The following is a 15,935-nucleotide window of genomic DNA, read 5'->3' as shown; positions in this document are numbered from 1 at the left end:
GTGGCCAATCAGAGAGCGTCAGTCAGTGGCCAAACTGGCCAATCAGAGAGCGTCTGCCAGAAATGCGGCTACGGAAAAAATAACGCGCCACAGGCTTGCACCGTGAGAGGATTCTCCGGCGCTGCAGATGGACCTTATTGGAGTAGTCCAATGTAATGGAGCAACATATTCCAGTTAGAGTTATCGCATTTCGCCACACGAATTTACAACAAGTGTATATCTAATATTCTGGGAAGATTTGTTTTTAGATTTATATAATAAACGCGTTTGTCTGATTCGGTCCGTCGACAGTAAACATCCATTGAAGAAGAAAGAAGAGGGGAGAATGGAAGACTGGCCCGATTTCCGGGTCGGTAGGTGGCGGTAAATGCCCCATTTATGGTGGCCGTCCGCCGTAAAACACCAAAAAGAAGAAGAAGAAGAAGACAGTAAACATCCGTTTCCGGCGGAAGGACAAACCTGCTGTGTAATCGTGCAGCTCAGAACATAACCGTGAGACGTGTTTTATTATTTATCCATATTCAGGTGAATTATGCCGGATCATCTGGGAAGCGAACAAAGGAAGGTGAAGGAGATAGAAAAGGAAGATGCGCCCTTCAAATGTAAGGTTACTAATACTATATTCTATAACTCTTGAAAGCGATTCAGTGAGTGAGTCTACTAAACGCTAAACGTCTACTAAACGCTGACAGCGTTAGCTTAGCAGCTAGCTTAGCAGGCTAACGAAACAATAGTTTGATTAGTGCTGCTACTTTTAATATCAATTTTGTTTTCATTTGACGTTAACATTCGGGGAATATAGTGCGTCTAGTTGTCTATTATGGTTAGAAACTAACGTTAGCTGGCGTCCAAGGAAAGGTTTAGCTCAATTGGACCATAACGACCATTATGTTGAATTGAACATTTATGATGAATTGAACATCTAGGCGACCCTGATGTAAACAAGACGAAAGTCTTTCTCTGGTCTGCGACAATTGTGTGTATTGAGCCGTACTGTACTGTACCCATTCTGCAATCTGTTAATAACGTTTTCAATCAATCAATCAACGTTAGCCTCCTTCTCAGTATTCTTTGTTTTTTTTATCTTCATCTCAACAGCTTTGGACGAGGGGGACATTGCTCTCTTGAAAACCTATGTAAGTACAAACTACGTTGGTGAATGAGATGACGTGTTTTCCTGTGGAATAGGTCTTAATAGATGTAATGATGGTATTTATGTATGTTATTTGTGTGCAGGGCCAGAGCACCTACTCCAGACAGATCAAGCAAGTTGAGGATGACATCCAACAGCTGCTCAAGAAGATCAATGAGCTAACTGGTATGTGGATATTTATTATCAACAAATTAACAAACCACATGTTGTTTTATTACTATATATACTATATCTGTACATATACCTTACCTATTCTTACTAGTTACGCTGCTGGCCAGTATGACTTACTACCATAGTGTCTTTATACCTGTATCACTGTACATATAATACTACAACTCTGTACATGCATCTGATTAGCACTATTACTCAGTAATACTCATTTATATATTTTATACCAAGTTTAATCACTGTATATTACTATTGCACTTTACTGTTACATCTGCACTCTGGTTGGATGCCAAACTTATTTTTGTTGTACTGTTCTTGTGCTGTATGATGACAATACATTTGAATATAATCACGTTTTTCCTGGCAGAAGATCTGCTATTTCACACATTTTCTAAGTGAAAGGTTTATGATTTTGTATGGTGGTAAGTTGGTGTAGGTAACCTTAACCCTTTCACTACCACACTACAGAAGGTTGACCCTTTCACTACCACACTACAGATGGTTAACTGTCTATAGTGTTATGGAATGAACTACCCACCCCAGTTAGGACAGCCGAAACCCGTCCAATCTTTCGCCGTCAACTAAAGACGCACTTCTTCAACCATTATCTGAAATAAAAAATTCAAAAATGTAACCCTAACTAACCTTACTAATTACTATCATGCACTTGTCCTAATACACTTACCTACACTGTAGCACTCAACACTTTGATGAACTTTGTTACTCAGCTGATAGAGTTGTGCCCTTCCTGATGACTTGTCGTACAGAACTTGTAAGTCGCTTTGGATAAAAGCGTCAGCTAAATGACTAAATGTAAATGTAGTGTATAACCGTCCGTAGTGTGGTAGTGAACGGGTTAACCTTCTGTGTTGTCGCAGTGAAAGGGTTAACCCTTTGGTAGAGTGGCAGTGAAAGGGTTAACAGTTTTCCGACTGTTTCCCGGTTCCGCCAGGTATCAAGGAGTCTGACACAGGCCTGGCTCCACCAGCCCTCTGGGATCTGGCTGCTGACAAACAGACTCTGCAGAGTGAACAGCCCCTCCAAGTGGCAAGGTATATAATAATAATAATAACTTTATTTATAACATTCTTAGATGTGATTTATCTGGAGATCGCCGTTATAACTGACAGCTTATGTGTAAATTAAAGAAACTGGCATGGACCTACATGCAGAACGTTATTGAGGGTATGTGCAGAACCTTATTCGGGGTATGTGCTGGGTATTAAAAAGTCTTACATTTAATTTGCACAGGTATTCAATTCTTTGGGGCGCAGCCTGACTGTCGCGAGATGAAATAATATTAAATATATGAAATGTATTGAAGCTTGGGGCGTCTGGCGAGAGCTTGTATGGAATGTGCAAGAATTTAAATTGGCGCACAAGGCAAGTGCAGCCGCCAATTCAGTGTCTCTGTTTTAGTTTTTTTGCTAGTATGGTTGTGAAATTGGTATTAAATTGAGCTCTTAAGTGGTATTAAAAAGGCTGAAATGTAACTTGTTGAAACCTGCAGTTACCCTGGAATGATTTGACCCTTTTAAGGTTTAAATTTTGATCTTTGAACACACACGGTTTAAGTTTTTATCGTTACACGCCCCTAATCAACACGCTTGGCTGCGCGTGGTGAATAAAAAGCACCTACAGCATACGCCCGTTCTCTTTTAAACTGTTTACTTTTACTCAATAGTATATATTCTATTGCCTATATTTATTGTAACGTATAATATAACCGATAGGACATACAGACCCTCATCTGCACCTTTTGTTTACACTGTTTATTTGTCTCATGTTTTTATATTCAGATAAAATTGTATTCCTATATTTATGTCTTTCTACTATTACCCTGCCCATACCTGTACCTCCCCTCCCCCAGGGATCAATAAAGGAATATCTAATCTTGAAAGCGTTCTATTGCTCTTGACAGATGTACGAAGATCATCAACGCCGACTCCGAGGACCCCAAGTACATCATCAACGTGAAGCAGTTCGCTAAGTTCGTGGTGGACCTGAGTGACCAGGTGGCCCCTACTGACATCGAGGAGGGCATGAGAGTCGGGTGAGAGAAAACGCATGCGAATACTTCATACTAGTTAGGCAGCATCACGGTGATGTGCATCGAGGAGGGCATGAGAGTCGGGTGAGAGAAAACGCATGTGAATACTTCATACTAGTTAGGCAGCATCACGGTGAAGTGTGTCCCTTCTGACTTAGTACCCACTATTTAACCCGCGCCGTGTGCTCATCTCCTCCAGTGTCGACAGGAACAAGTACCAGATCCACATTCCCCTCCCACCCAAAATAGATCCCACCGTCACCATGATGCAGGTAAGGAACACACAGTAATGACACTGTCTTGAGTATTGTATGTTACCGAGTCATCCCCACAAGGTTAAACATGAGATATGGGGGACTTGATTGTAGATTAGTTGATGGTGTAAGTCATGGGTTGGGGTGGGGTGGCTCGGGGGGTTAGAGCGGTCATCTGGTAATCTGAACGTTCCCGGATCGACCCCGGCTTCTCAGAAGTGTCCTTGAGCAAGGCACTGAACCCTTTAATCGCTCCTGACGAGCGGGTCGGCACCTTGCAGGGTCGCCCTCCGTATGTGAATGTGTGGCATGAGTTGTAAAGTGCTTTTTAGATAAAAGCGTTATTTGAAATGCATCGTTCCTCCGACTTGAGATGATGAAGCGGCCTTCTCCACGTCTCCTAGGTGGAGGAGAAGCCTGACGTGACCTACAGCGACGTGGGTGGATGCAAGGAGCAGATTGAGAAGCTGAGGGAGGTGGTGGAGACCCCCCTGCTCCATGTGAGTACTGTCCACGTTCCCTCTTCTTCCAGAGGACGTTACAGAAGCGTGTCCTGATTTGACGTCAACATCGTGTCAGTTTCCAAAGCGTCTACATTGCACGATAACATGCACAGGGCTTTCCCCAGGGTTGGTGCGGAGTCTCAGCTAGGGGGTGGTCCGGAGGGGGGGCTACGCTCTCCACCTGGGATGTGAAAACATTTGCAATGAAGAAAGCCATTTGCTGTAATTTCCTGTGACTTAAAAACATTAAGTACAGTGTATAAGATTGCACAATAGTTTAACATTGAATACGAAAACACACACACATGCACACACACACAGTGGAACAAAGGACCAAGCAATCGCGTATTAGACAATGGTGTGTCTGTTTCTAAGCTGGCGCCAAGCTTTCACTGCAAAAAAACAAAAGAAAACGGAACAGGGAAAGTCCTGATACATGTATATCAGTCCCTCCAGCAATTGGCAATCATTTATTTATTCTCCTTTTTTGTGTCAAATAAGTAGTTCAAAGCAAATCGTTCTCTAATCCTTCATAGAAAATGTCAGGGACCATCATTTTACAGATGATTGACTTACTGCATGTCGTTACATTCGACCATACTGCAGGACAATAGTCAAGATTTGACAACCAGAGCTTGAATTACCTGTTTGATAGAATTTAGTGGTAACAAATGAGCACATCTTTTAACAACAGAAATCCCTCTTCCCATTTTCACTACTATATTGTTTATATGGTGTGACCATGACAATTTACTGTCTAATGTTACCCCTAGGAGTTTAGTCTCCTGGACTTGATTAATTACCACATCACTTATCAAAAGTTTCACGACTGGGTTCGTTCTTAGAGTATGGTTTGAACCGAAAATGATGCTACTTGTAACAACGAATAAACTGAAAAAATTGCAAATGGTACAAAACAAAGCAGCACGTATAGCGCTTCGCTGTGAGTACAGAACTAATGTTGCAGCGATGCACAGTTGTTTAACTTGGTTACTTGTCAAACATAAATTACTCTGCTCACTCCTTGTATTCACTAGGAATATTCTTGTTACAAAGATCCCCTCAATTTTATATAACAATTTATCTATAAGTCTTGACAGACACAACCATTCCACCAGACATGCTTCTGCACAAGGTTTTACACTTCCAAAAGTGAGGTCGAATGCAATGAAGCAAACTGTCATGTTCCGTGGTATGCAGGAATGGAACTCTCTTCCCAGACATGTTAAGCAGGAGAATAGTAAATGTCGTTTCAAAATCGTGGTAAAACAACATTTTCAACCAAAGAAATTGACATTCCCTAATAGATAGTGTAGTGTATACATAAATGAAAATGTATGTGTCTGATAAAGAGATAGGTATATATAGATGAAAAGGTATGTGTCTGATAGGGATATATTATTAAAAGATTGTATAATTGGCTGATATGAACATAGATAATGTATGTAAAAGCTAAATAGTATATTATGCTGTATTGTATTATGAATTTATTATGAGTAGGTATTATTGTATTGTATTATGAATTCATAAGGCGTATATATTGTTGTATTGTATTATGAATTTGATTAGGGTTTTTATTGTTTTAATTGTCTATGACATGTGAATGTTGTGAGTGTATAAGTCTGTAACTATTTTACGTGTTATGGACCCCAGGAAGAATAGCCCCAGCACTGCTGTGGCTAATGGGGATCCAAATAAACTTAAACTTAAACTGCATGTAACTGTCTTTCAGAAAATGAGTAGACATCATTACAAACTGCCTCAGAAATCAGCCCTCCTAATCACTACATTGCAATAAATAATCACAGAAAATTTGTTAAATTAGATTCAAATGTATTGTCATCATACAGTACAAGAACAGTTGCAACTAAAATAAGTTTGGCATCCAACTAAAGTGCAACAGTAATATACAATGTACAGGTGATTAAACTCTAAGATATATAAATGAGTACTACTGAGTAATTGAATAGTGCTAATCGGATGTATGTACAGGTGTATCAGTAGGTATATAGAAGGGTTATGCAGGTGTATATAGAAGTATTATATGCAGGTATATTCAGACAGATGGATATACATTTAATGGATATAATGGTAAATGTAAGCGCATAACATGCAACACTTTTCTCTGTCTGTTTTCCGTCTCCTCCTGTAGCCGGAGAGGTTCGTGAATCTGGGCATCGAGCCACCGAAGGGCGTGCTGCTGTTCGGACCCCCCGGTACCGGGAAGACGCTGTGCGCCCGGGCCGTGGCCAACCGGACCGACGCCTGCTTCATCAGGGTCATCGGCTCCGAGCTGGTCCAGAAATATGTGGGAGAGGTGAGTCTGACGCTGTGCCTCGTGTGTGACGCCTGATGAGAGACGAGTGGCTCAGGAGGTAGAGCAGTGTCGTCTGGTAATCAGAAGGTTCCCGGTTCGATTCCGGCTCCCGTTGGCAGTGTGTCGAAGTGTCCTTGAGCAAGACACTTAACCCCTAACTGCTCCTGATGAGCAGGTTTGAATGTGAGGCATATGTTGTAAACTGCTTTGGATAAAAGAGCTATATATTTTCAGATTCTAAGTGCTATTGACCATATTTATTGTAACGTATAATATAACTGAGGGCATACAGACCCTCATCTGCACCTTTTGATTACACTGTTTACTTGCTCATGTGCTTATTTTCAGAGTTAATTATATTGTTTAGACTGTTTATTTTAATCTGTACTATAATTTTATTGCCTATATATGTATTTTTAGTATTGCCATGCCCATACCTGTACCCCCCCTCCCCCATGTTGCTATGACACCTGAATTTCACCAAGGGGATCAATAAAGAAATATCTTATCTTATATAAATGCAGTCCATTTACCATTTAGATGCAATCGGAAAATGTTCAGTTCTCTCAAATTGACCTATCTCAAACTCTGCCCTCTTTTCTTTTGTCCTCAGGGAGCCAGAATGGTGCGGGAGCTGTTTGAGATGGCCAGGACCAAGAAGGCTTGTCTGATCTTCTTTGATGAAATCGACGCCATTGGAGGTAAACATCTGGTTCACAACCACTTCCTATTAAAGCCTTTTCTACACAACGAGGCTCTCAAAGTCTACACCACAGATGCAGCGCAACGCTTGTAATCCTTTTCTACACAGTATTAATATGTACAGTGATGCAGGTATAAAGACACTATGGTAGTAAGTCGTACTGGCCAGCAGTGTAACTAGTAAGAGTAGGTAAGGGATATGTACTGATATAGATATAGTATCTACAGATATGTAAAAAGGATTATATGCACGTATGTACAGACAGATGTGGATATATATATGGTAAGAATATACCGGTGTATATATATATATATACGGTATATACAGCATTGTTATTCATGCTATCATACAGAGTTGTATGCGGGTGTATAAGTAGGTATATGCAGCTATATTCAGACAAATATATTAGCTAGCAAGCTGAGAAGATGACATTATGCTCAAACAAAAAGTGGTGATTTACTGCAAAGTCAGTTAAATCTCTTTAGCAGAGTGGGCGTATCCCTTCAGCAGAGTGGGCATATCCCTTCGGTCCCATGTGACTGGGAAGCCCACCAATCGCCTCTCGACCTACACAGGTGCTCGCTTCGACGACGGCGCGGGCGGGGACAACGAGGTCCAGAGGACCATGTTGGAGCTGATCAACCAGCTGGACGGTTTCGACCCGCGAGGAAACATCAAGGTCCTGATGGCCACCAACCGGCCCGACACCCTGGACCCCGCCCTCATGAGGCCCGGACGTCTGGACCGCAAGATCGAGTTCAGCCTGCCGGACTTGGAGGTGGGTGTCGGGGTTCACACAAGGTCCTTGAAGTGCTTAAAAGTGCTTGATTGTTGACAAAACAAAGTCCAGGCCTGGAATTCCTTAAACGGCCAATTTCTTTTTAACAATGTGCTTAAAAAGTCATTGAAATTCAAATCAACCATTCACATCGAAAGTTTCTGAATCAAGAAATACAATTATTTTTTATTTAAAGTGTAACTAATTGTCGGAAATTGGTTTTAAGCCATAAATATTTGATCAAATTTTTGACGGAGACGCTGGGCTTGCCTGTTCGAGCCCAGCGCTCCACATTGCTTTCAGTTTAGCTGGTCGTTCGTACTAATACACATTGGCCATATTAGGGGGTGGGAAACTGATGGGTGGGGATCGGGCGTTGTGGACAGCGACTCCTACAGGTCGGTTGGTGCGCCTGCGCAGTAGAATCAGGAAGTGTCGGGGACAGCGTGAGCCTCCCACGCGTTACTCCTCGCCACTGAGAGATCGAGCTGCGCAGGTGAAAAGATGCGACTGCTGTTACCTCAAGTACCGGAGGGGACTTGTGCTATGTATGACTTAGTCCACATTGCAGCCGGCTTGTGGGAGGCAAGAAACAGCGTTCGTGACAGGGGAGGGTTGAATTGGATGATACGAAATTGGAATGGGAATATAGAAAAAATATAGAAAATTGGAGAAAAAGTGGATAAAAAAAAAGGAAAGTACTTGAAAGTCCTTTTAATTTCATTTTGCAATGTCTGTGGGAACCCTGAAAAACACACTACTTCAATCAATATCTGAAATAAAGAGGGGGGAAATAAACTAACCTTCTACTATCATGCACTCTTCCACTAAATAATCTTCCATGCCTATACTACTACCTACTATGCTAATATGTCTATACTACTATGCACTCAACACTGCAGCACCCAAGTTTCAGCACTGTTTGATGAACATTGTTACTCAGCTGAAAGTACCCTTCCTGCTGACTTGTCGTGCATAACTTGTAAGTCGCTTTGGATAAAAGCGTTCAGCTAAATGACTGAATGTAAATGTGTTGTACTCAGGTTTTAGGACTTGCATTTAGTAATTTAGCTGACCGCTTTTATCCAAAGGGTATAGTAGTATAGACATATTAGCATAGTAGTAGGTAGTAGTATAGACATAGTAGGTAGTAGTATAGACATAGTAGATATTAGTATAGACATATTAGCATAGTAGTGTAGACATGATATTAGTATAGCCATATTAGATAGTATAGGCATAGTAGATACTAGATAGTAGTATAGGCATAGTAGTATATACATTAGCATAGTAGGTAGTAACATAGGCATAGTAGTATAGACATATTAGCATAGTAGGTAGTAATATAGACATTAGCATAGTAGGTAGTAGTATAGACATATTAGCATAGTATGTAGTAATATAGACATTAGCGTAGTAGGTAGTAATATAGACATATTAGCGTAGTAATATAGACATAGTAGCATAGTGGGTAGTAGTATAGACATACAGTATTAGCCTAGTAGGTAGTAGTATAGACATATTAGTGGGTGTGTGTGTGTAATGATGTAATGGTAAAAAAAAGTCGTAGCCGCTGCAAACTCACGTTTGTTCAAATACAAGAATGAAAAGAAATGTGACAGTGTTTTGCTCCGGTGTCTCAGGGTCGCACGCACATCTTCAAGATCCACGCGCGCTCCATGAGTGTGGAGAGAGACATCCGCTTTGAGCTGCTGGCTCGCCTCTGTCCCAACAGCACAGGTGAGACTCCGCTCCACAGCAGCACCGGTATCACAGCCGCCTAGATCAGTGGTTCCCAAACTGTGGTCCGTGGTCCGCGAGGGTATTGCAAGTGGTCCATGGAAAAAAGCTAAATAAAATGGAAAATGTATATAATATAATGTGTAATATAAAACATGGTATTATAGTTTGTTCTCTCAAATTAGGCTAATCATTATCTGTAAATAGTGGCGCTTGTGCGTTACGACAGTTTTAACCTCTCGCGAGCGCACGTCCCATCTCCGGTCTTTACTTCATATATAGGTTTGATGTTTATTTATTTGTACTGTTTGCATACGAGGTAGTCCGCGAAAGTTCTTGATAACAATCTAGTGGTCCGCATAAACAAAAGGTTTGGGAACCACTGGCCTAGACTACATCTGTCATCATGCGGCACAAGTACAGTACAACCAAAAAGAAGTCTGGCGTCCAACCAGAGTGCAAATGTAACGGTAAAGTGCAACAGTAATATACAAAGTACAGGGGATAGTCCAGTAAGGTCCAGTTGACCGACCTCAAGCCCCACCCTCTGATTGGAGGATCAGGAAAAGAGGGTGGGGCTTGAGGTAGGTCAATTGCATCTCTCTCTTTCTCTTTGATTAGATTACATTCAAATGTACTGTCATCATGCAGCACAAGTACAGTACAACCAAAAGAGGCATTTGGCTTCCAACCAGAGTGCAAATGTAATGGTAAAGTGCAACAGTAATATACAATGTACAGGTGATTAAACTGGGTATAAGATATATAAATTAGTACTACTCAGTAATAGTGCGTATTAATATGTATACAGTGATACAGGTATAAAGACACTATGTAGTAAGTCATACTGGCCAGCAGTGTAACTAGTAAGTAGGTCAGGGATAAGTATAGATATAGTATCTACAGATATGTAAGGATTATATGCAGGTATGTACAGACAGATGTGGATATATATAATATACAGCATTACTGTACATGCTATCATACAGAGTTATATGGGTTATATGCAGGTGTATTATAGGTATATAGAAGGACAGATATATACTTATATTTACCGCATACAGTATATCTATAAGTATATTAACACTTTGAGTGCCAGCAGGGCGCGCCAGAATTGGCGCTTGAATGCCAGCCTTTTTAGACTGATTTTCCGATATTTCATGATTTTCGTGGAGCTATTTCTATATTCTATATTATGGCTATGTGTCTAATACGGCCGTCGCTTATCAATAACTTGCTTGCAGTCAACATGTACGAAACGGATTGTTTTTTCATCTGTACATTTCCGTTTGATACCGTTTTGAAAAACAGAAGTTATATCGCGATAATCGCCCTTTAGTGGAATACACAGAACACGTTGTAATTTTTCTGCCTATTTATGAATAGTTTTCAAATAAACACTAGATTATCGATAGTATATGTGTACTTATGCATGCTAGAGAAGCGGGCTGAAAAATCTATTTCCTGGTCAGCGCACACGCACATATAGGGGACACGTTGAGATATATGAAAAAAAAACGGATTACCCCAAGACTGGTAACATAGATTCCTTACCTCATATCAGATGTTCTGCAAAAAGATTATTCCAATTCCTGATCGCCATTCCAAATATCGATTGCGTTTATTGATCCAACGTTAGGTACTGGAAACACATAATCGACGCTCCTCTGAGGGTCGGCGATGACTGCAGTAGTCTCGGGTTACATGCCTGAGAAGTAAAATGTGGATTCCGGACTTTTCTTTTTCATTCAGTCCAATCCAATGGGTGCATTACCATCCGGGAGATAGGGGGCGGTATTTTCCCTGTTTGAGCTCAGAGACAGTCCCAATGATAACGTAAGGCTAGAATGATGAAAAATGAATGGACATCGCTAATAAAAGCAATAACGATTAAATAACAAGATTTCTCGTCCTTGGCACTCAACGCATGGCATGAAATAACGAGATTTCTCGTGGCTGGCACTGAATGTGTTAAAGATGTCTCCCAACACATCCTCTTTTGCTGTTGGCTACCATTAGTGCTAAAATGAGCAAAAAACAGCTACCAAATGTTGCGGCTAACACTAGCTACTGTTAATGAAAGACTATATAGCTTTACTATATTAGCTATAATATTTGGTAGCTGGCATAGCACCTCTAATGTTTGGTATACATTTTAGTGATGATGCTCATAAGCCAAAGAGGATGCTACTGCTAGATGCTTTGCATTGTGGGATGGACAATATTTCATTAAAACATGGGGACAGCTCATTGTTGTTCTGATAGTTGGCCACAAGGGGGCAATATAACTCCTGATACAAATGTAATTGTTCTAATCTCCACATAACACCCCTTCCTGACAGGCAGCGACGCGAGCGAGCGTGATTGCGAAAATGATTAAAATGTATTCGTTTCAATCAGACTATCCTGATCTGCCGCGAGCGACAGCGAACTGAGCGGCGATGTCGTTCCCCCCTCAAATATTCGCTCGCTGTGTCTCTAGTTGAGCGATTACGCGTCCGAGTCCCGCCCCTAAACACTTTTTATTGGTCGAGAATCGCAGGCTGCTTTGCCCCCTGTTCCTGGTAACACACAGAGACACACTCGGACACGCGCCGCGTCATATCAGGACAGTGTCGCGCGCGATTTCGTCTCCAGTTGGCTCGCTCGCTGCCTGTCAGGAACCGGTGTAAGGAAGATGAGCTCCTTTTTCTCCTCCCAGGAAGTCCAAGATAACAGGAAATATGAATAATTTTTCAACTGTATATTGCACTACGATAATTATTGCCTGTTGTAACTAAAATAATGTAACATAATTGGGGATGTTTATGGATACAGGAAACGTTAAAGTCAGAATTGTAGAACATTTTTAATCAAATGAGTGCAAAGGCAGGTAAGAATGCAGCGTTTCCTCCATATAAGTATTTTTTTTGTATTTTATTTTTTTATTATTTTTTAAACACATATAAACAAACATGACAACACATGATAAGATACACAAGCATTAATACAGTGTATATCCAACGAAATTACCATTTATACCAATGTCTTATACAGGATATACCCCTAATACCTGTTATCTAAAAACCTACACACATATGCTCCAGCTCGAACCCCCCCCTCCCGGACCCCTCTTTGGATAGTACCTCCATTATCCCTCGCTCCTAACCAGACACTACCATTATAAGCTAGCTTTTATTCTCTCCATATAAGTCTATGGTGGTGGACCACACTCTTGTTTCTCTATGTATACCTACCAGTGATGGGCAAGCTACTTGGAAAATGTAGCAAGCTACACTACAAGTTACTCTCGATTAAATATAGCTCAACTACAATGGAAGCTATCCCCAGATAAATGTAGCAAGCTACACTACAAGAATATGGCAAAAATAGCTAGCTACATCGGCACTACTTTTTTTTTTTTTTTTTTTTTTTTTTTTTTTTTTTAACTTCGTGACCAAGTTTCCACCAAACAAATAGGCAGGAAAAAAAATTCTCAGTTTGATTGTTTATTATAAAACTGAAACAAGCCCTCGGTCTGGCTTTTTGTGTCATCCTTTTAACATGCACTTGTATTACACACTTCTTCAATATCTGAATTGTTTTACTTCATTTTACTAGTATTATGCTACCATGTATATACTACTACCAGTACCAACTATGCTAATATGTCTATACTACTACAGTATGTACTCAGAGTATAACACTCAAGCTTGACACTGACAAACAATACTACTTATCCTTGGCTGCTAGATATGTACCACTCCTACTGACTTGTTGTACACAATTTGTAAGTTGCTTTGAATGAAAGTGTCAGCTAAATGACCAAATGTATTTAAATATGTAACTCACAAAACATTCCATGGCCCCAAAATCATGTGGGGACCGCCCCTGGGGGTCCTGTCCCACAGGTTGAGAACCACTGCTTTTCCCTCTTTTTTTCTTTTCTCCACCCCAATAATATTGTTCATTTTCTGCCTACAGTGAAACATCATGATAGCAGCTATCTTAGTTAAAGCTGTTGACAAAGTGTACTGACTTGTGTGCTGTTTGGGAACAGTTGATTTTCATCAGCTCACCTGAATGTGTCTTCAAGTTGAGAGCAGCATAGTTTTAGCCGTTTTTTCAGTCAAACTCATAAATGTGTCCCAGATAGGGCCATGGAGAGTCATTGTTGTTATTGACATCATCATCTTCATCAATGCCATCGAACCCCTCTGCCATTTCGCTCAGACTGGTTCTTGTTCATGTAATCCGTTAAATTGCATTCATTCAATACGTCTGTTTTGATTTTCACTTCCTGCTTTGCGGCTGGAGTCCCGCCCTATCCTGCCTCTGATTGGCCTACCCATAACGTTTTGGCCTACCATACCCAATCGTGAAGTCGTCACTCATATCTAAATAAACCAAGCAACCAATCATAGTGGGTTTTTTACGGGGATTTTTTTTTCTCCTCGCAGATATTCTAGTGAATGAATGAATGAATGACTGTTTCTCTCGAAAGTAGCGTGTAACGTTTCTCGTCGCTACGTTACTACTTCGTTCTATAAAGAGCTCCGCTACAGAGACTGCTACCCTTGTTAAAAAGTAGCGAGCTACCAGCACGCTACTGAGAATTGTAGTTAAGCTATGTAGCGTCGCTACTTGTAGCAAGCTACTGCCCATCACTGATACCTACCGACTAGGGGTGTAACGAATGCATCGCTTAATCGAAATGCATCGATTCTAATGTGTTCGATTTTTTTAAATGTTTTTTTTGTGTGTATTGTTTTTATTGACATATACCGGTAGTCTATTCATGCTGAGTGACAGTTCCCCCAGCCACATTTGTGTATTCAATTTTTTTTGGGGGAATTAACTGATAGAAAATTAATCGAATCGAATCGTGGTCAAATGAAGAGATTTCATGATGCATTGAATCGTTGCCTGAAGAATCGTAATCGAATCGTTGTGAGGTCGAATCGTTACACCCCTAGTACCTACTGCATTCTACATGCTACACTGTAATCATAACTATCTAACTACTGCTTTCACTTTGAGCTGCAACTCTTGTCTCAAAGGTGCTATAAAAATAAAGTGTTATTATTATTACCAACATGGCGTCGCGTGGCTCGTTAGTCACGGTTGTCACGGTTACCTGTTGACTTGATTCACCACCACCTGTGGTTTGTCATCAGCGATGTAACGGAACACGTGTTTGTCCTCAGGTGCCGAGATCCGCAGCGTGTGGTTTGTCATCAGCGATGTAACGGAACACGTGTTTTTCCTCAGGTGCCGAGATCCGCAGCGTGTGCACGGAGGCGGGGATGTTCGCCATCCGCGCTCGCAGGAAGATCGCCACCGAGAAGGACTTCCTGGAGGCCGTCAACAAGGTCATCAAGTCCTACGCCAAATTCAGCGCCACCCCCAGATACATGACCTACAACTGAGACCCCAGATACATGATCTACGACCCCAGATACATGACCTACGACCCCAGATACATGACCTACAACTGAGACCCCAGATACACGACCTACGACCCCAGATACATGACCTACAACTGAGACCCCAGATACACGACCTACAACCCCAGATACATGACCTACGACCCCAGATACATGACCTACAACTGAGACCAGATACACGACCGGATCATGTCTTTTGTTGTTTTTTCTTTTTCCTCGTCAAAGGAGCTGAAGTTGTTCCAGATAATCTACAAATAAAAGTTTATTCCATACTTTTGCATTCAGAGTCTCAGTCATTACGTACCGTGTAAAATATCATTTATTTGCAATTTCTTTTTAAAGGCATACTGTGTGTAGTTGCGTCAATTGTAAATCAAGAAATTTCTATACATGTAATAGAAAAATATTCATGATATACTCAAAATACACATTGAGGTCTATGGCCAAAAAGGTTCAACACTATATCGCTGGATTGATGAATACAGTGTAGGGCTGTCTTAAATACTTCGAAGCTTCGTTCGATGGGCATGGGATTCGAATATGAAAATAAAATTAGATTATGCAAAAAAAAACGGACAGATTTGTGTTCATTGTGCTGCTTTTATAACGCCTCAAATGACGGCTTAAATAGTTCATGAAAGCAAAGTGTTTAGTTTGTCTAAGATTTAAAAAGGTTTAAACTTTACAGCACTGACTAAGTTGAACAAAGTGCTGTACAAGTCCCACAACATAAAACAATTTTTTTTTTTTTTTTTTTTTTACAATTCGAATCTCGGCCCCGAAGCTTCTAATTCCAAAAAAATTATCGAAGGTCAGCCCTAATACAGTGTTGCACTGATAGTG

The 15,935-nt window shown here is 40.8% G+C and overlaps 1 protein-coding gene across 1 annotated transcript; it reads left to right on the top strand.

Annotated features, from left to right (window-relative positions):
• The first annotated feature begins 456 nt into the window (after positions 1-456).
• Positions 457-15,364, top strand: psmc2 (proteasome 26S subunit, ATPase 2). Its single transcript, XM_084330815.1, has 12 exons — positions 457-602; positions 1,099-1,136; positions 1,237-1,318; positions 2,274-2,373; positions 3,243-3,374; positions 3,571-3,643; positions 4,030-4,125; positions 6,281-6,445; positions 7,059-7,146; positions 7,724-7,926; positions 9,570-9,666; positions 14,917-15,364. Exons 1-12 carry the CDS (start codon positions 533-535, stop codon positions 15,072-15,074), a joined length of 1,302 nt encoding a protein of 433 aa, XP_084186941.1. The 5' UTR covers positions 457-532; the 3' UTR covers positions 15,075-15,364.
• Positions 15,365-15,935: the final 571 nt, after the last annotated feature.

This window comes from Notolepis coatsorum (assembly GCF_963971535.1).
Source record: "Notolepis coatsorum genome assembly, chromosome: 15".
NCBI lineage: Eukaryota > Metazoa > Chordata > Actinopteri > Aulopiformes > Paralepididae > Notolepis > Notolepis coatsorum.
Note: the sequence above shows the minus strand (reverse complement) of the source record. Positions and strands in the feature narration are given on the sequence as shown.